Source organism: Dreissena polymorpha, chromosome 5, assembly GCF_020536995.1.
Source record: "Dreissena polymorpha isolate Duluth1 chromosome 5, UMN_Dpol_1.0, whole genome shotgun sequence".
NCBI classification, from domain to species: domain Eukaryota; kingdom Metazoa; phylum Mollusca; class Bivalvia; order Myida; family Dreissenidae; genus Dreissena; species Dreissena polymorpha.
In genome coordinates this window covers 10,249,046-10,269,759 of record NC_068359.1, presented here as the reverse complement: position 1 = coordinate 10,269,759, position 20,714 = coordinate 10,249,046, and the positions used below count along the sequence as shown (strand labels likewise).

The 20,714-nt window shown below is 36.6% G+C and overlaps 2 protein-coding genes across 2 annotated transcripts in view; both read left to right on the top strand.

The window, feature by feature from the left end:
* LOC127880981 (cyclin-dependent kinase 17-like) overlaps positions 1-20,714 on the top strand; it is a 133,602-nt gene that overhangs the window by 24,434 nt on the left and 88,454 nt on the right.
* LOC127881396 (uncharacterized) lies at positions 11,300-19,282 on the top strand. Its single transcript, XM_052429199.1, has 3 exons — positions 11,300-11,677; positions 11,905-16,819; positions 19,260-19,282. The coding sequence occupies exons 2-3, from the start codon at positions 12,778-12,780 to the stop codon at positions 19,280-19,282; spliced, it is 4,065 nt and encodes a 1,354-aa protein (XP_052285159.1). The 5' UTR covers positions 11,300-11,677; positions 11,905-12,777.

The window sequence follows — 20,714 nt, the reverse complement described above, 5'->3', positions numbered from 1 at the left end:
TTTACGAACGAAATTTGTTTTAGTTTCTAAGAACGTTTTTTCACGTAAGACGGTCTTAGAAAAAATCACTTAAAATGGTGTAAGCAATGTTCTTGGAAGAAAATGTTAGAAAAATGTTTCTAAACGAAAAATTGTAAGAATTACGGAATACTAAATTAAATATCTATTTCGTCTGCCCAAAATCAGGGAAGGCTTGGAAAAGGAAAACCGTTTCCCCTGTGATTTTGAAATGCGGTATTACAAAAGCTTATTTGCGTTGCAAATAGACTAAAAACTATCTTCCAACGAACGTAATACAAACTGTTAGATAAACTGAATGAGCAAGATGCATGAGTAAACAACAATATTATCGTTGACAAAGTAATTAGTTTAATAGTGGATATGAATTTAAATCAATTTATAAGAAATTAATTTGTATTATTCAAAAGAAATAATGCGTGTGCTTATGATACATTATTGTTTACATTACACTGTGTGCAAGCAACTGGGTAGGGTAACAACCTGGTAATACTACCAATTGACCAACCATCTGAAAAATGGTCACTTGAGAACAAAGGTCACCAGAGTGTCTTTAAAGTTCACTTTGATCATTTCCCTTGACCGACCGCTGTTCTCGGGTTGGACTGTATTGTAAATTGGATTTTCTATTCAGTTTTGAAAAAAGGCCATAGCATGGAAACACCCAAGCTGTCGAGTGGAGGGCAGGAAATATCAACATGAAAAGACAGAGTGTTGGGCTGAAGAACAAGGTCCTAAATTAGGTCAAAGTTCAAGGTTATTATTTACAGCTTGAGTCAAATTTAGGAAATACTGGAAACTATAGGACATAAATATGTCTTTCATGAATGAATGTTTATTTTGCAAGGCTTTTCTAAATTAATTAGCATTATTCGCAGTGTCACGTGCAAGAAGAAGGTCCCTTGTTCAAAGATAAAGGTCAAATTGAATTTTAAAGGTCAAATTTTGGAAATTTTGTACGCCGTGGATTACTTTGTCCAGAATAGATGGATTTTCTTGTGGAGACCGAGTGTCATGTGAAAGAACCAGGTCACTAAGGTCGACATCACAAATCAAGGTCAAAGGTGAAAATGGCAGATTTGGGATTTTAAAATACATTGAAAGAAATTGCAACCAAACACACTTTAATCAAGTCCCAAGGTTGAAGGTCAAGGTTACAATTTTAAGGTTAAGGGGAGATAAGAATAATCTATTGGGACTTACATCTGAATCTTAACCTGAATTCACTGACAGAGATTTCTTTGCCCTTATGGATAAGACCAAATAATAGTTATAAAATCAACCAAGTAAGCCCTGACGGGAAAGCAAGCTTTTATCCAGTGCAATTAATTTGTGAAATGAAGTGTTTGTTGTGCAGACCTGTCTGGAGTGAATCCTGAAAACATTTGTAAGCAAATTATCAGTTAACTTTTGCCCATGCTTGATCTGGAATCTGATGGTAGAATAAAACGCATGAAAACCATGGATCTATGAGCTAGGAGCAAACTGTAATATCTGCTTAACAATTTAATATGTCAGGTAAAACAGTTTCACGCTCAAATTGTTGCCTTGAAAAAAGATAACTTCTTTCTGAGATAGATTAGGCTTATCATGATGACCTATTTGAGAGATTCAGCAACTAACGTGTAGATAGTCATTGCCATCAGTATATTGATGATTAAGATAAGACAATTTATTTGAGAGCTGGTTTGATTTTTAGCATAGGTGCAACGCACCTATGCTTAAGGTATATACGACATTTCGAAAACCCACATCGATCGGTTGTCCATTTTGAAGCCTTACCTGATCAAAAATCAGACGAAATATCTATTTAATTTAGTATATGGTAATTCTTACAATATTTTTTTTGGAAACGTTTTTCTAACGTTTTCTTCCAAGAATATTGCTGCCACCGTTTTTAGTGAATTTTTCTAAGACCGTTTTACGTGAAAAAACCTCCTAAGAAACTAAAACAAATTTCGTTCGTAAAACAATTCTGTTCTTGTTAATAGTGACCTCACACCTAATTTCTATTTCCTTTGTTTACTGTTCTGTGAGAGGTCAAATGTTTACATAACTGAATTCATAAGGCCCTGGTTTAAGGATATGTAACATTTCATCGGTTAATTATAAATAGAAATTAAAACATATTCTCAGCAGGAAGTGGGGCATAAAGCACTTTTATTCTTTGAAAATGTGTAAAAAAATGGCGGAGTACGATGAATGTCTTCTGATTTATGACATGGATTCTGACCTGCCTTTCTATGGATTGGATGAAGTAGAGTTTGAAAGTAATAGAGATGTGTGAATTGAAGTTAAAATGATTTACTTTGAGCCAGAAATTAACGTTACGAGTAGAGCTAACGGTTTAAATGTGGCATCAGATTTAATGGATTCGCGCAAATTTTTGACGAGTGTTGTGTCTGTAAAATATTAAATGGAAAGCTGTAAATGTCGGAAAAGAAAACGGATGGTTGCATAATGGTATGCGTGAAATAATGTAATTCTACGTATTTATTTTCATAGTTATGTCATTTTGTAACCATTCACATTCGTCACTATTTGGAATTCCCGTTTCTAAAAATAGAACAATTTGGTAACAAGGGGGGCGACTCGTGATATCAGCAATCGTTAAGGTTACAATATACTAAATAATCGAGTCATGAAGGACTGTAATCTCTTAACAAATCATCATATTTTTCTCGAAGGCATGTTATACACTTTAGACTGTTGTTCTGGTTTTATCGTTTGGAGATATTTATAGGGTAAGCATAGGTGTTCACTACTAAATCCCTGAAATAGGATAAAGTTGGAGATTAAAGTAAAAAATGGCACTGCAAACGGTAACAATCCACTAGAAAACGGCCGAAAAAAAGGCGCATAAACAGTCGATTTTGATTTGAGTCGAATTCTTTTTTGGTTTGAACATGACATATCTTTTTTATTGCTTAAATCGATTCAGCTAAGAATGCCCGTCAAGAAAAGGTATGGTTATGGGGGTCTCTATGTGCAAAATGTTGTATTTATTTTCGCTCAAAGTTGTCGCTTTTACATCGAAACATATAAGGAAACTATTTAGTATATTTTGACCTAAACATTTACTTCAGCAGCAACTTCCCTGTATCTTGCAGGGTCGTGCCACATAACTTGTGTAAGGGTTTATATCCATTCATGCTACCGCTTTAATAAAGCCTTCGTCCTTTGTGTTCAATTCGTTTTCCTTATTCAAGAAGGAGCTCAAACCAGTTAAAGGGATCTTTTCACGCTTTGGTAAATTGACAAAATTGAAAAAAGTTGTTTCAGATTCGCAAATTTTCGTTTTAGTTATGATATTTGTGAGGAAACAGTAATACTGAACATTTACCATGGTCTAATATAGCCATTATATGCATCTTTTGACGATTTTAAAACCTAAAAATTATAAAGCGTTGCAACGCGAAACGATTGAATAATTTGGAGAGTTCTGTTTTTGTCGTTAAATTTTGTGAAACTACGAAGATTGCTTTTATAAGGTATAAAATACGTCAAGTATGTATACTCGGCGGAATAGCTCAGTAGGCTAGAGCGTTTTTACTTCAGAACTCGGGCAGGACTCCAGGGGTCAATGGTTCGAAACCTGCTCCGGACAATGTTCTTTTCCTTTTTTTAATTTTATTCTTGATTTTTTACTGAAGCCTTTACGATCCAATGTTTACATTTATCAATATAAAGCATTTAATGAATGAATTAAAAAATGCCAAAATCTGTGAAAAGGCCCCTTTAAAGATCTGATTATTAGAACACAATGATTATGGTTCTCTCATTCTTTTATTTGCTTCCATGTATTCAAGTTTCTGTAAACTTCTAGGAACTATTTTTATGTGGGAGTAAATTTGTAATGAACTCAAAGAATCCAGGTACTCAGATCAATAAATAAAGCCAAAGAGGAAATATGACCCAAAAGCAGAACTTGATTCATGTGGGGAATTGTCAGGTGTATTATCAGGTGTTCACACAGCATCTCAACATAGCTTTCTGGACTCCACTGTGCTATTGTAAGGTTGAAGATTTTTAAGTGTAAGTTATTTTGTGTCACTTCTTAAGGCATGATTTTAACTCCCCTGGGCATTTAGTGCTCATCGTGAAATTTAAGTATACTGTGTTGTCGGAATGTGCGTGTGTGCGTCCGTCTGTTTTCTTATAACGACTTAACCTCGTTAACTGCTGGGCAGATTGAATGAAACCTAAGTGGAATGATGGTTACGGGTGTCCCTAAGTGGAATGATGGTTACGGGTGTCCCTAAGTGGAATGATGGTTACGGGTGTCCCTAAGTGTAATGATGGTTACGGGTGTCCCTAAGTGGAATGATGGTTACGGGTGTCCCTAAGTGGAATGATGGTTAGGGGTGTCCCTAAGTGGAATGATGGTTACGGGTGTCCCTGAGTGGAATGATGGTTACGCGTGTCCCTTTTTCAAAGTTGTTCAAATCATTACAGTCAATAATTATTGCATATATAGGTAAACAGAGTTATAAATAAAAACTTAAAAAATCTCTAAAACCACATGATTTTATATTTGCTGTGTACAATCTTCTTGTGGTTCCATATTACAATGAAATAAATGAATGCCATCATCTTAGATAGAACTGATTTCACTCTTGAAGTTTTAATCCCATCTTCACAAAACTCGATAAAAGTATTTGATGTTATAATCTCTGAGCCGAGTTTGATGATCCACCAAATAGCTTTAAAACTGCACTAATTTACTACTTGAGGTAGTAAAATGGTAATTTTTAACTCATTTGTCCAATTTTTCATGTATCCAAAGTTGGTTTATATCTCAAGATCAATTAAACATAAAGAGGACTTGACTGCTTAAGTTGACAAATCATCAATATCATTTCATTTTGTAATCCGAACATCCATGGCTTTGCTACTAAAATTGTAAGCTTTCTTGCAGTTATTTTACCTTGCAAAAACCCCTGCTTCCTCGAAAACAGAAGGCCGTACAGTTCTCATGGAGAGATTACTGATAGAATGTCAAGATAAGGATGACCTAAAACTGTTTGAAAAACCATGAATGAATGAAATATCCTCCAGGAGTAAGAGATGTCTGAGTGCCAGACCGTTTATAGATTTTAAGGAAGCTATTGACTAACTTTCCAGTCATGTCAAATGTTATTTCTGAACTCGTGTTTCTTTGGGTTGTTTTCTTTGTGAATGGATTGCGAGTCAATAAGAGGAACATTTGAAATAGTGGGCTATTGATGTTTGTGGCGGTTTAGTTGGTCTGAAACTGTGCTTGATCCTTGTGAGGAATTTGTTTAATTGATTTGTATATTTGTGTACATTATGGACATAGTGCGAAGCCTATGATACCTATGAATATATTTACATGTAAATGTGAGATTGGATATGTATGTGTGAAGTTAAAGACATGAAAGAAAAAATTGCATTAAAGTTATTTTGGAATGTAAACCTGGCTGGGGTCAAGAACATGCGTTATCGTGAAAACATATAGGAGTGGCCTCCAGATAGATAGCGCTTCATGGAAATATATACATTACTGGAAACCTATTCCAAAGGTGGCAGTTTTGTAGGCATATTGATGAAAACAATCCGAATTTGTAGGCATATTGATTAAACCAATCAGAATTTGTTAGACAAAGAAGGCTTGGAAGTGTTTTGTGATTTGATTAATTTTTTCATGACAAAACCCAATGGAAGGTAATTGTGACTGAATGGTTATAACTATTAGTAAAACCCAATGGAAGGTAATTGTGACTGAATGGTAATAACTATTAGTATGAGGCAAGTTGCTTTATGGGAATTTATTCAAGAAATTAGTTTGCATTTGTGGATGCAAGGAAAGAAATATTAGTTTTGCGTATTTTAATGAGAAAAACATTTGCTATGACGATGGAAGCGTGTTTTAATGTGTTGATGCTGATTGAGATCAATGTGTGAATCAGTTTTCATGAGTGGATTAGAGTAGTTTTGTTTTCATAATTTAATTAAAGTAGAAATGACATAAACCTTTTAACATTAACATTAATGAATGCAGAAGAGATCTTACACAAACATTGACTATTTGCAACAAATCCTCAAAACTTATTGTGAAAGGGGTGATTCCATCTATGAAAACTCATTTTAATATTTTTTTTTGGTCATTGGCGTGAGCAAATATCCTTTAATCATATACATTTTTTAAGTCTATTAAATTTTGTGATTTAAGTCAAGCTCACTTACACGTTTTGCTGTACCTTTTTCATGCAAATTTTTTCTCTTTCATTTCCATTGTAAACTGCCTAAAATTTAAGCAATCGTCTATTTGAAATAAAAATAACTGAAATTGTGATCAGAGGGGGAAATCACGTGACAAACAATTAAGATGGTGACATCAATTTTGAGACAGGTATTTATTGCCGTTTTATACCCTTCATTTCTTTTATGAATTGTTAACATGCCGCTCACTATCCAGCCATATCAGCAAGAGAATCATAAGCCTTTATTTTGTAATAGCATTCGCTCTTTATCTTGAGTTTACTCCCTTCAAAATTTCTTAGCGGGTTGACCAAGTTACATCACTAAGAAAATTTGTAGCATGAAAAGTTGAGATTGAAAGCAAATTTTAATACGAAATAAACGTTTATCACTTTCTTGCTGATTATGGCTCAGGAAAGTGAACGGCATTTAAACAACTAATATAAGTAAAAACGGGTATTTATTTAATGCTTTCCGGTGGTTTATAGAGAAATATCAGTGAAATAAAACTGGTATTTCACTGTTTTAAACAGTGAAAAATAACAGTGAAAAATATTGATATTTTTCACTGTTTATTGAGAAATGACGTCATTTTTTAACGAAATGACGTCATAAAACTAGCGAAATTATGCAGTTAAACTCTTTTACAATGTAAATAAACCATGAAAAAAGCATAAAATAAAAAGACAATTTGTTGGATTCGATGGAATATTTGTGCCACTCGTGAAAATATTATTTTATATGATAACTCGTGAAATAAAATAGATATTCCACCGAATCCAACAAATATCCTCTATGCAATGGTAAAAAATACCTGTCTCTCAGCATGGTCACTGCCATCTTGTGTGTCACGTGCTTACCCGCTCTGGCGATTGCTGTCAGTAAGTAAATAGCGTTTGGAATGACAAAATGGTTAGGAATTGCATTAACCTTGAATAAATTGTCTAAGAAATGTTAGCCTTGTTCTGGGAAAACTGGGCTTAATGCATGTGTGTCAAGTGCGATGACTCTTAATGCATGTGTGTCAAGTGCGATGACTCTTAATGCATGTGTGTCAAGTGCGATGACTCTTAATTTATATGTCTAAAAAAAAGTAATATCTAGCTCACATAAACCCTGAAGCTATCTTAAAATTCAATTCTAAAATGCTTTAAATGTGTTGCGCAATAGACAAACTATCAAAACTACAAAACATAATGAGCAAAACTTCACTTTAGTGGCCATGAAGTTTATACGAGACTCCTCCTAGGAAAACTGGACTCAATGCATGTGTGTTAAGAGTCTATGTCAATTTATTAAGCATTAAAGGAAATAGGGCATAAATCACTTGATTTGCTCTTCTTACTTGTTTATGCTTAAATGTATGAAGGAACTTCTGTTAATGCAATTTGGTAATTTGGGAATTTCCTTTGACTACAATTTTGAAAGTCTCTGAGACTTCCATGACAACAGTTTTGGAAGTTCTGGAACCTCTGTACCTGCAATTTAAGAAGTTCTTGAACTTCCATAACTGCAATTTTTTAAGTTCTGAAACTTTCTTCACTGGAATTTTGGAAGTCCTGAGACACAAACTGGGAGGGAGTTACTCTCAAACTTTCCTCCATTCAAGCTTTGGTAGAGGTCAACGACCCCCGAGTTGTTCCTTAATGAAAGCTCTGGTAAAAGTCAAAACTCCCAAGTTGTCCTTTAATGAGAGCTCTTCCCAAATAATGCAGGCAGTTACTCAACTGTAAGCAGATTTTATTGAACCGGAAAACACTAAAAGAAATCAGTTTGATCTACAAAATCTGTAAGCGTCCTAGCTCCTAGCGTCTTTTAAGATAAGCAATACCTTCGGTTTTGATATCAACATTTTGGTTTCTGCATTTACTCAGAAAAAAGCAGATCTTGTCATGTGTAAATAGAAGTTTGTGCAGGGTGTGATATGGTGATTCCTGATAAAAATATGGATCATTTTTTCATAAGGTCCTACAAAGTGCTATGTATGAAATCACATTTAAAGCTGCATTCACTTTATATGCAGTTTTATGCATTAAACACATTTAAAGCTGCATTCACTTTATATGCAGTTTTATGCATTAAACACATTTAAAGCTGCATTCACTTTATATGCAGTTTTATGCATTAAACATAGTTAAAGCTGCATTCACTTTATATGCAGTTTTATGCATTAAACACATTTAAAGCTGCATTCACTTTATATGCAGTTTTATGCATTAAACACATTTAAAAATGCATTCACTTTATATGCAGTTTTATGCATTAAACACATTTAAAGCTGTGTTCACTTTATATATTGCAGTTTTATGCATTAAACACATTTAAAGCTGTGTTTGCAGGTATCTTGAAATATCATGCATTGAAAAAAAAAAAGTTTAAAGCTGCATATTAAAACTCAAGATGAAGAATGAAGTACATGTAACTGGATTTTTTTAATTTATTAGCTGATTTTAAATTAACTGAGCAAAAACGCAAACCATACAACGACATATCACTTCTAACACCAGTCTGCCTACCTTAAAGGTCAAAGGTCAAATATGGAAAAAAAGAAGTTACAAATTCCTGTCACCGGCATTTACTGATGGATTTTAAAATAACTTGGGAGAAATTTCAACTTTAATAAGGCCATGTGTCATGTGTAACACTCATCGCCCTACTTTAAAGGTCAAGGTCTAACTTACGGGTGAAAAGTCATATTTAGCCATTAAAGAGATTGTCTGGGGGCCGTTTTATAAACGATTGAATGACCATGTTAACTTATGAGAGAATTTCGTAATTATGCCCCCCTTCGAAGAAGAGGGGGTATATTGCTTTGCTCATGTCGGTCTGTCGGTCGGTCTCAAGAACGCTTGGGCTTAGGATCATGAAACTTCATAGGTACATTGATCATGACTCGCAGATGACCTCTATTGATTTTGAGGTCACTAGGTGAAAGGTCAAGGTCACGGTGACCAGAAATAGTTAAATGGTTTTTGAATGATAACTCAAGAACGCATACGCCTAGGATCATGAAACTTCATGGGTAGATTTATCATGACTTGCAGATGAACCCTATTGATTTTGAGGTCACTAGGTCAAAGGTCAAGGTCACGGTGACCCGAAATAGTAAAATGGTTTCTGGATGATAACTCAAGAACGCATACGCCTAGGATCATGAAACTTCATGGGTAGATTGATTATGACTCGCAGATGACCCCTATTGATTTTGAGGTCACTTAAGGTCAAAGGTCAAGGTCATGGTGACCCGAAATAGTAAAATGGTTTTCGGATGATAACTCAAGAACGCATACGCCTAGGATCATGAAACTTCATAGGTAGATTGATCATGACTTGCAGATTACCCCTATTGATTTTGAGGTCACAAGGTCAAAGGTCAAGGTCACGGTGACCCGAAATAGTAAAATGATTTTCGGATGATAACTCAAGAACGCTTAGGCCTAGGATCATGACACTTCATAGGTACATTGATCGTGACCCGCAGATGACCCCTATTGATTTTCAGGTCACTAGGTCAAAGGTCAAGGTCACAGTGACAAAAATCGTATTCACACAATGGCTGCCACTACAACGGACAGCCCTTATGGGGGTCATGCATGTTTTACAAACAGCCCTTGTCTTAATAAGCAGATGAACTAGCTCGCTATGCTCGTCAAATATATACGGCACTAGAGATGCTAATGTAAGTAATTAAGTACTAAAAAATTTATAAAAATATGATATGGACTTAAGCAATTATGCATCTTCGAAAAATGTATCGTATTGTAAATGTGTATTACGATGTTTTTTGAAAGGGTCCCCTGGACTTTAAATTTAAATTCATTATTCAATTTTAAAATATCTTGCCACCAATGACCACCATGAAATGACAACATGTTCTGTAAATCGCCCATATCCCTACCTCAAAGGTCAAGGTCACACTTAGAGGTCAAATGAAACATTTGGCCATAAAGCCTTCTTTTCATTAGTTTAGTTTTGAGACAAAATTGGACTGTTGGGAATCCAGGTCCTATGGACACATGCCTTGTTTTGAAATGTTGGCGTTAGATTTATTGGTCCAATGTCCCGTTTTGCTAATTGGTTGTATGGCCCTTTATAGCATCAGTGATTATTTGTTGTCAAACCTGTTGATGTTTTATTCATAGCTAGGTCTTTATAATGCCTCTTAAAAACATAAATACACATGTATACATTAATTTTAATTGATGTTTTGTTTATTTGTGCAATATTAGTCTTTCAAAGCATCATGCATTTGTTGTGTATGTAGATGTTTAACTGATTGTTGTTAATGTCCCTTTAACTCACTGGTGTTACATGTATAGCCCTTGAAGCATCAATTAACATTTGAGTCGCGTTCTGAGAAAACTTGGCTTAATGCATTTGCGTAAAGTGTCGTCCCAGATTGGCCTGTGCAGTCCACACAGGCTAATCAGGGACGACACTTTCTGCTTTTATGGTATTGTTAGTTTCAAGGAAGTCCCTCCTTACCGAAAATCAATTTTAGGCGGAAATTGTCATCCCTGATTAGCCTGTGCAGACTGCACTGGCTAATATGGGACAACACTTTACGCACATGCATTAAGCCCAGTTTTCCCAAAACAAGGCTCATTTGTTTTCACAACTCTTCATAAACTGCAGCTTCTGTTCAAGTTTAATACCCAGTGGCTGACTGATTATTCAATTAATGGGTTGCAAGGCTAATGCTTGTGTTCTGTATGATTGAAGGGCATGTTTTATAAAACAACAAACAGTGCGTAAAAAAAGAGTGAAATGGATGTTTTCTGAAACTCCAGTTAATGTGTAAAAAAGTATAAAAAGGAAATGATAGTTAAATAAAGCTGAAGCTGTGAATGCTGAAATGGAGGCAAAAATGGCTTCACTTTTTACACGTGGAAACAGTTTGAAAAAAGTGAGTGGTGGTGGTACATGTAGATACAAACCGGCGGACAGCATGGAGTATAAGCGTGAACGTAGTGTCAGATTGAGTCCTGAAGTATCTGTACAGCATAAGGTAAACAAACAATTTTCTTTGAAATTAATTTTAATCCCTTCATGGTGTCAAAGAAATAGGGTTGTTTTTTTTTGTGTGTGTAAATGTTAATATAGTTAATTAGAATAGCAAGTATAAATGTTACTATAAACCGGCTGCGGGATACACATCCAAGAGTACTGAAAGCCCTGAAATCATAAATCATACGGTCAAATCTAATGGGAAATTTAGGGTCAGGTCTGGGGTATGGGGATACTTTTGTTTATTCAAGGAAGCCTGGTTAGTGTATGGCAGAGTTCGAGAGTTTTCTGTGTGTTTCTGAGTCAGTTGAATTTGGGCTTAAGACCAGAGCGTTTGTTGTTTGGAAGGAGGTGCCATCAGAATTTCTGATCGTCGGCCACATTGTGGAGGCATCTAGAGTGTTGTGTTTATAGAAGGAATCTAAATGGGGTATGTTATTTAACAATAATCTTTCTCGTCCAACATATGCATTATTGTAGTAATCATTCTGTATTGTTTTGTTTTTCTTGTAAAACTTGTAGTGCTTGATGTTACGGAAATAGTATGTTATTGCCATGTGATTTTGATAAGTAGTAAAATGTGGTATAATTGAAAGCTGTTATAAGGGATTAATCATAAGCATAATGATCTGAATGGATATTCTTATATCCTTGTAGATCCCATTTTTGTTGGTGTAAGAATTACGATGAAGAAAGTTGATGGAAAAGGGGATAGAAGATAGAAGTTTAATAAGACGTATGTTGCATACTAGAACTAGTTGAATATTGGCCATCAGTTTCACAAAGACAACTACAAATAAATTATACAGAGAAACGCACTGACAGGAAGGAAGCATTCATATCATAGTAAACCTCAAAAAGTGTAGCAGTGATGTGCACTGTGTAGTTCCGATTGGGTAACTGGAAAGAACTGGACCTGAGAACTGAATATATATTTATGACGTTCACAGCGGAGCACAGCAAGAACATTTGTTTTTACCATTTGACATTCGATCATCATGGATAATCTAAACTGAAATTTCTTATTTGTTTTTAAATGTGCATGCTTTTAGAATAGAAATTAAAGCATGAAAATTAAATAGATAAATAGATAAATAAACTTTGTAATCCTCTTTGCAGTATTGTGATTTGCATAGACCCCAAAATTTAAAGTCCTTTCCTTCTATCTGAGGGACATTGGTGGACTTTTGTTTACATTCAAAGTTTATAGTTAGTTTGCTAAACTATACTATCAAAAATCTTTGACAAAACTGGTAGTACGGGTGGGGTTATGCTATTCGATTATCACAGAGAAATACTGCAGTGAGGAAATAAAAGCTTGTCTGTAAATTCAAGAGAAATTTTATCTCTGTGTGCTGTGCTGTTAATACCTGGGTTGTTATCTCTAAGGGGACTTGCTACAGGTCAGTGTGAGGTCACAGGCACTGGTCAGGTCAGGCAAAGGGGAGAAACTGTTAAAAGGGGCCAGCAGGTTATTATAAGAGTTAACTTTCTTGTTAAATCCCTTATTCATTGGGTTTGATTTTCACCATGTCTGATTTGGAAAATCTTTTTCAAATGGGTGAAAAGTCCGGTTTGTCCGGGGAAACTTTGCTCTCCTTTATAAGAGAAAGAGAGGAGGCAGAAAGGAAAGAAAGAGCTTATGAGCGTGAAGAGAGAAATAGAGAGAGAGAATTTAAGAAATTAGAAATGGAGAGAGAAATTGAGATGGAAAGATTACGTAGTGGGTCACAGAGAGGTGATAGTCGTACTACTAGTGAGAGTGGTACTAAGGCTAAGTTGCCAAAGTTACCCAATTTTGATGACAAGCGTGATAGCATGGATGCATATCTCAAAAGATTTGAGCGATTTGCAGAGAGTGCTGGATGGAAGAAGGAATGTTGGGGTGCAAATTTGAGTGCACTGTTGCAGGGGCGTGCCCTGGATGTGTATTCGAGACTCACAGTTGCTGAGGCTAATGATTATCAGAAACTTAAGGATGCCCTGCTAAAAAGGTTCAATCTCAACGAAGATGGTTTCAGGGAAAAGTTTCGTAGTAGTAAATGTGAATCAGGGGAGACAGCGTCTCAATTTGTAATTCGATTGGGAGATTACTTAACCAATTGGATGTGCCAGGCTGGGTCTGACGAAACCTATGAGGGTTTAAGAGATTTGATTTTACGTGAGCAATACTTGAATGGGTGCTCAAAGGGACTGCAAGTGTTCTTAAAGGAGCGTAAGTTTGCTTCAGTAACAGAGATGGCCGATTGTGCAGATCGGTATATTGAGGCCCATGAGGGCAATGGCAAAACGGGGAATGAATCTAGAGATGGTGTGAAAGGTAAGGCTTGCTTTGTTTGCAATGGACCACATTTACGTAAAGACTGCCCGAGGATAAATGGTCGGAACACCATGGGCACAAACAACCATAGGGGTGGTAACCTATCAGGCCAGTATTCAGGTAATGGTTTCAAAAGCTGGGAACCAGCAAGAGGTGGAAGAAGACCTGAAGACAAGTATGACCGAAAGGTGAGTAAATCTAGTTTGTCGGCGTGTGGCCTATCCCAAGGAAAGGTAAGTCTGTCATGTGGTCACAAATTACCTGTCATGTCGGCAGCGTGTGATGGACCTATTCGGGAAAATATGCCGGAGTGCATAGGATGGGTCAACGGAAAACAAATTCGTGTCTTGAGGGATACTGGATGTTCATCAGTGGTGGTAAAGAGGTCTCTTGTACCAAACCACAGTTTTACTGGGAAAGTTCAGAATTGTGTCTTACTTGATGGAACAGTGAGACAATTCCCCACGGCAAAAGTGTTTGTGGAAACACCTTATTTTACAGGTAAGGTTATTGCCATGTGTGTTGAAAGTCCAGTATACGACTTGATATTGGGGAATATTGACGGAATCAGAGATATTGCAATTGGAGAATATGCGACCATATCAGAAGAGAAGAAAGTGGATGAAACGGTGAACGAACAGGCAGCAGTAGTCACCAGAGCTCAGGCTTCAAAAGAAAAGGTAAGCAAAATCAAACCGTTAAAGGTGCCAACACAGATCAAGGGGATGAATCCACAGATGTTTCAAGAAGCACAGAAAAGTGACCCAACTCTTCAAGCTGCCCGGGAACAAGCAATGTCGGAAGAGGTAAAGCAGTGTGGAAAACTGAATACTTCTCGGTATTATGAACGCAATGGATTCTTGTACCGTGAATTTACGTCTCCTAAACATAACAAGGGAGAACCTGTTTGTCAGCTTGTTGTCCCTAAGGAATTTCGAGATGAAATCATGAAGATAGCTCATGAGAGTTTATTAGGAGGACATCTAGGAATGCAGAAAACATTGGATAAAGTACTGTCACAATTTCATTGGTCTGGTGTAATGTCAGATGTGACACGTTTCTGTACCTCCTGTGATACCTGTCAGAGGATGACATCAAAAGGAAAAGTTTCCAAGGTTCCGTTGGGAGAAATGCCATTAATAGATACACCATTTAAACGCGTGGCTGTTGATCTGATTGGACCTATTACACCAGTTAGTGACAGAGGAAACCGGTACATATTAACGGTGGTTGACTACGCTACAAGATATCCGGAGGCGATGGCATTGAAGAACATTGAGACAGAAACCGTTGCAGAGGCATTAGTAGACATTTTCACTCGAGTTGGAGTTCCACAAGAAATGCTTAGTGACATGGGAGCACAGTTTACATCTGGACTCATGAAGGAGATAAGTAGGCTGTTGTCCATGAAACAGTTAGTGACTACACCATACCATCCCCAGTGTAACGGGTTAGTGGAAAGAATGAATGGCACGCTGAAGTCCATGATAAAGCGTATGTGTACAGAGCGACCCAAGGACTGGGACAAGTACATTTCGCCAGCCTTGTTCGCATACAGAGAAGCCCCACAGGCAAGCACAGGGTTTTCTCCATTTGAACTGCTCTACGGGAGAACAGTAAGAGGACCAATGCAAATATTAAGAGAGATGTTGACACAGGAAACCCTTAGTGAAGAGGTAAAAACTGTTTATGAATACGTTTTGGACCTAAAGGAAAGGCTAGCAGAAACAATGCAATTTGCACAAGAAGAACTGAAGAAATCTGCTGGAAAATACAAGAAACACTTCGATAAGAAAGCGAGGCAAAGAACATTTTCAGTAGGAGAGCGAGCTCTAGTTCTGTTGCCAACAAACCGAAACAAATTGCTCATGCAGTGGCAAGGGCCATATGAAATTGTAGAGAAAGTTGGTGAATCAGACTACCGACTTGACGTCAATGGTCACGTGAAGACATACCATGCCAATATGTTGAAGAAATATGTGGAGAGAATTGGCAATGAGGCTGAAACTGGTCAGGCTGGATTACTGATAAATATCGCAGCGGCCATTATTGAAGACGACAAGGTACCAAGTGGTGAGAAGGACTGTTTAAGTGAGTATGGTCGATTTAATGAAGAGATACAATGTCCTATAATAGAACAATCAGAATCTGTTGAAGATGTCAAACTTGGTGAAAACCTAGATGCCAAACAATGCGAATCTTTGCAAACATTACTTCAAGACTTCCAAGACGTGTTAACTGACATTCCTGGGAAAACCAATTTGGTAGAACACCATATTAAAACAACTACAGATGATCCAATTCGTTCAAGGCCATATCCTGTTCCACATGCTGTGAAGGAGACCATAAACAAAGAAGTTCAGGAGATGTTAAGAATGGGTGTCATTGAACCATCAGATTCACCATATAGATCACCAGTCGTTATAGTGAAGAAACCAGATGGCACTAATAGATTTTGTGTGGACTTTCGCAAGTTAAATCAGGTCACAGTCTTTGATGCTGAGCCAATGCCATGTCAGGATGACATTTTTGCACGCTTATCCCACTGTCGTTACTTTTCGAGAATTGATTTGTCAAAGGGGTACTGGCAGATTCCAGTTTCCGAGGAAAGCAAAAAGTATACTAGCTTTGCAACTGACACCGGGCTATGGCAATTTCGAAGAATGCCATTTGGACTGGCATGCGCACCCGCTGTCTTCAGCAGAATGATGAGAATGTTGCTGAAAGACCTTAGTGGAGTGGATAACTTTTTAGACGATATGTTCCTGTTCACCGAGACATGGGAGGAGCATCTTACGTTGATTGCAGAAGTCTTAGGGCGCCTGCGAAATGCTGGACTGACGGCAAAGCCTAGCAAGTGCATGTTGGCTTGTGAGAGACTTGATATCTTAGGACACCAAGTAGGGCACGGAAAAGTGGAACCAAACCCACAGAAGGTTACAGCAATAGCTCAAGCCGAAAGACCACGAACCAAGACTGAACTTCGATCCTTCTTAGGGCTGGTAGGTTATTATCGTAAGTTCATACCAAACTTTGCTGCTGTGGCTGTACCACTTACCGACCTCACCAAGAAAGGTAAACCCAATACCTTGGTTTGGGAATCACCTCATGAAAGGGCATTCAAGGAATTGAAGGAACGAGTGACGATGTCACCAATTCTCCGAATGGCAGATTTAGGTAAGCCATTTATTCTACGTACAGACGCCTCTAATGTAGGTTTAGGGGCAGTACTTCTGCAAGAACATGAGGATGGTAAGTTTCCGGTAGCATATGCAAGTCGTAAATTGCTGCAAAGGGAAAGAAATTATTCGGTGGTTGAGAAAGAATGCCTTGCAGTTGTGTGGGGAATACAGAAATTCCACACATACTTATATGGTAAGAAGTTTCTGTTAGAAACAGACCACATGCCACTGGTATATCTGAACAAGGCAAAGGATTCTAATGGCAGAATCATGCGTTGGGCTCTTGTTTTGCAGGCTTGCCGGTTCACTGTTGTTGCTATAAAGGGAACTGAAAATGTCGGGGCTGATTATCTCAGTCGAAAATCTGGGACATGAGTCATGAACCTAGTCTTGACACAAATCCAAAAGGTTGAGACAGAAATTGGGAATTTCATCTTAAGTAGGGGGGTGTGTCAAAGAAATAGGGTTGTTTTTTTTTGTGTGTGTAAATGTTAATATAGTTAATTAGAATAGCAAGTATAAATGTTACTATAAACCGGCTGCGGGATACACATCCAAGAGTACTGAAAGCCCTGAAATCATAAATCATACGGTCAAATCTAATGGGAAATTTAGGGTCAGGTCTGGGGTATGGGGATACTTTTGTTTATTCAAGGAAGCCTGGTTAGTGTATGGCAGAGTTCGAGAGTTTTCTGTGTGTTTCTGAGTCAGTTGAATTTGGGCTTAAGACCAGAGCGTTTGTTGTTTGGAAGGAGGTGCCATCAGAATTTCTGATCGTCGGCCACATTGTGGAGGCATCTAGAGTGTTGTGTTTATAGAAGGAATCTAAATGGGGTATGTTATTTAACAATAATCTTTCTCGTCCAACATATGCATTATTGTAGTAATCATTCTGTATTGTTTTGTTTTTCTTGTAAAACTTGTAGTGCTTGATGTTACGGAAATAGTATGTTATTGCCATGTGATTTTGATAAGTAGTAAAATGTGGTATAATTGAAAGCTGTTATAAGGGATTAATCATAAGCATAATGATCTGAATGGATATTCTTATATCCTTGTAGATCCCATTTTTGTTGGTGTAAGAATTACGATGAAGAAAGTTGATGGAAAAGGGGATAGAAGATAGAAGTTTAATAAGACGTATGTTGCATACTAGAACTAGTTGAATATTGGCCATCAGTTTCACAAAGACAACTACAAATAAATTATACAGAGAAACGCACTGACAGGAAGGAAGCATTCATATCATAGTAAACCTCAAAAAGTGTAGCAGTGATGTGCACTGTGTAGTTCCGATTGGGTAACTGGAAAGAACTGGACCTGAGAACTGAATATATATTTATGACGTTCACAGCGGAGCACAGCAAGAACATTTGTTTTTACCATTTGACATTCGATCATCATGGATAATCTAAACTGAAATTTCTTATTTGTTTTTAAATGTGCATGCTTTTAGAATAGAAATTAAAGCATGAAAATTAAATAGATAAATAGATAAATAAACTTTGTAATCCTCTTTGCAGTATTGTGATTTGCATAGACCCCAAAATTTAAAGTCCTTTCCTTCTATCTGAGGGACATTGGTGGACTTTTGTTTACATTCAAAGTTTATAGTTAGTTTGCTAAACTATACTATCAAAAATCTTTGACACATGGGGTAAGCAACACTGTTTGTTTTTGAGTTGCAGATGGAAGCTTCAGAGACGTAATTGCTTCAAATGTTTTAACTAAAAATGAGGTGTTGTGGGCATCTTGCTGTTGGTATTTTATATTTTCATATTTTATTAGTGAATTAATCTATATTTAACTGTCCATTTGTCAATATTTTATTGGTGAATAAATACATATTTCTTTGGTGAATTAATCAATACTTTAAAATTGGTGAATTAATCAACATTTCTGTCTGTTTAATTGGTGAATTCATCAAGATATTATTAGTGACATGTGTTTAATCGACGAATTCATCAATATGTTATTGGTGAAATAATCATTGTTTTATTGATGTATTAGCACAATTTGATGAGAACATTCCATGTTTAAATCAACAAAACTGAACAAAATTACTGATTTGGAAACTTCTTTGTCTGGTGCATCCTAGAAAAATGATGACTCATTCAATTCAAGCCCGACTTGTCTCTAATTAAATTCAGTCTCAAAATCTTGGCAAAATCTTAACCAAGTTTCCACACAAACCCTCAACATATGAATCATTCTTAATTTAGTAAAACCGCCTGGGAGAAAGCATGGCTACAACAAAGAAAAGGAAAGAAAAACATGCATTGCCTTTAAGACAGATGTTGAATATCCAGGGGTAAAATTGTAATGCTGTGGTAGAAGTTATAGGATTATAATTACCATGATGACTTGTGTTATCTTTTGCTAGACATAATACATTGGCTGATAAAATTCTGCATTATGTGGTATTATACAGATGTACACTGTATGTTCATAGGGCCCTTGGTGTTAAGTTTAAGGATGATGAGTATCCCAACACATCTTGTACTGTGAAGACATGGAGGTGGAGTGGGAGTAACTGAAGTGTTACATGTACATACCCCTTACCACTTAGATATGTATTGTACTGTGAAGACATGGAGGTGGAGTGGGAGTAACTGAAGTGTTACATACCCCTTTACCACTTAGATATGTATTGTACTGTAAAGACATGGAGGTGGAGTGGGAGTAACTCCAGGGTTCCCTCTGGGCTTTAAAAAGTTGTCGCCACCTACTTTCGCCAAATTTAAAAAGTTGTCGCCACACTGGGGCTACATTTGGGCAATGAAGATCATGTTGTTATAATAAGAACAAAAACTGAGCATTTTACAGTATGTTAAAGGAATTGATTTAATAACAGTATTATTAATAATAACAACACATTTAACATTGGTCATTAAATAAAGGCACATTCAATCAGTTGTAAGTCTTGTTGATTGACATTTTCTTAGCAGCCTGAATATGTTGCCACAGCTTGGGTGCTACAGCAGCTTTCTGGTTATCTGAAAGTACAAAAATGGAAATACAATATTAATACATGTATAATACTAATAATCATTAATTAATGTGTAGTATATAAAAAATATGAATGTGTGCTAGCATATGACCTACCACATAGAGCTCATAACACAACAGTCAAATAAAATAAGCATTTGTGTATATCAAAATGTCAAATTTATTTAGTTTCGAAGATATAAAGAGTTCACACAACATTGATTGTGTGTTGGAAATCATATTGAAGGAAATGAAATTCTGATTGACAACTGTTTTTGTTTGGGTTTTGTTTGCTAGCTGGTGAAAGTTAGCGGGGGAACATTTGCATTTTTGAATGAGTCTTATTATTATCAGAATCTAATGTTCACTTTCTAAAAGTCATTATACACTCTGAAATTGCCATTTTGACGAGTAAAACAGAAATATGTCACCATTGAAATAGAATCAATACATGTAAAATGTTTAATTATTTTCTATAATAACACCGATTTTTCTAAAAACAATCGATACTTACCTTTTTGATTGTCATGATTGTCAATGTAACGGTCTTGAATCGGCTTCGAACACTGTGTCAAACACTTCACATTTAAGTCAATATATTTCAATGTTGTCTTATCTCTGAAGCAATAAAACTGCCGACCAATTAAGATAACTTGTAACAACACCCCAAATAATCGCAATTATCACTATTGTATGCCACTGTGCGACAGTCGCATGCTCCATTAATTTCAGCAGTGTCGCTTTCATCACAGAAATCGATTGCATAACGACTGCCGTAAAGCGGCTGATAAACAGCACGTCTTATGTCATTGGAAGGAAATATTAAGCAGAAAAAAATGCAGATTTTCGAAAATTGGTCGCCAGTATATTGATTTTGTCGTCATTGGGGCCAATGGCGATCGACAGCGGGAATCCTGAACTCAAGTGTTATATCAGTGCTCCAGCTAGGCCTTAATGGAAGGGCTCCCTGCGCTGCC

Coding starts and splice junctions, on each gene's coding strand:
- LOC127881396 (XM_052429199.1), top strand. CDS start 12,778: ATGTCTGATTTGGAAAATCTTTTTCAAATGGGTGAAAAGTCCGGTTTG. Junction 16,820..19,259: donor TCTGCAAGAACATGAGGATG/GTAAGTTTCCGG, acceptor TGTACTGTGAAG/ACATGGAGGTGGAGTGGGAG.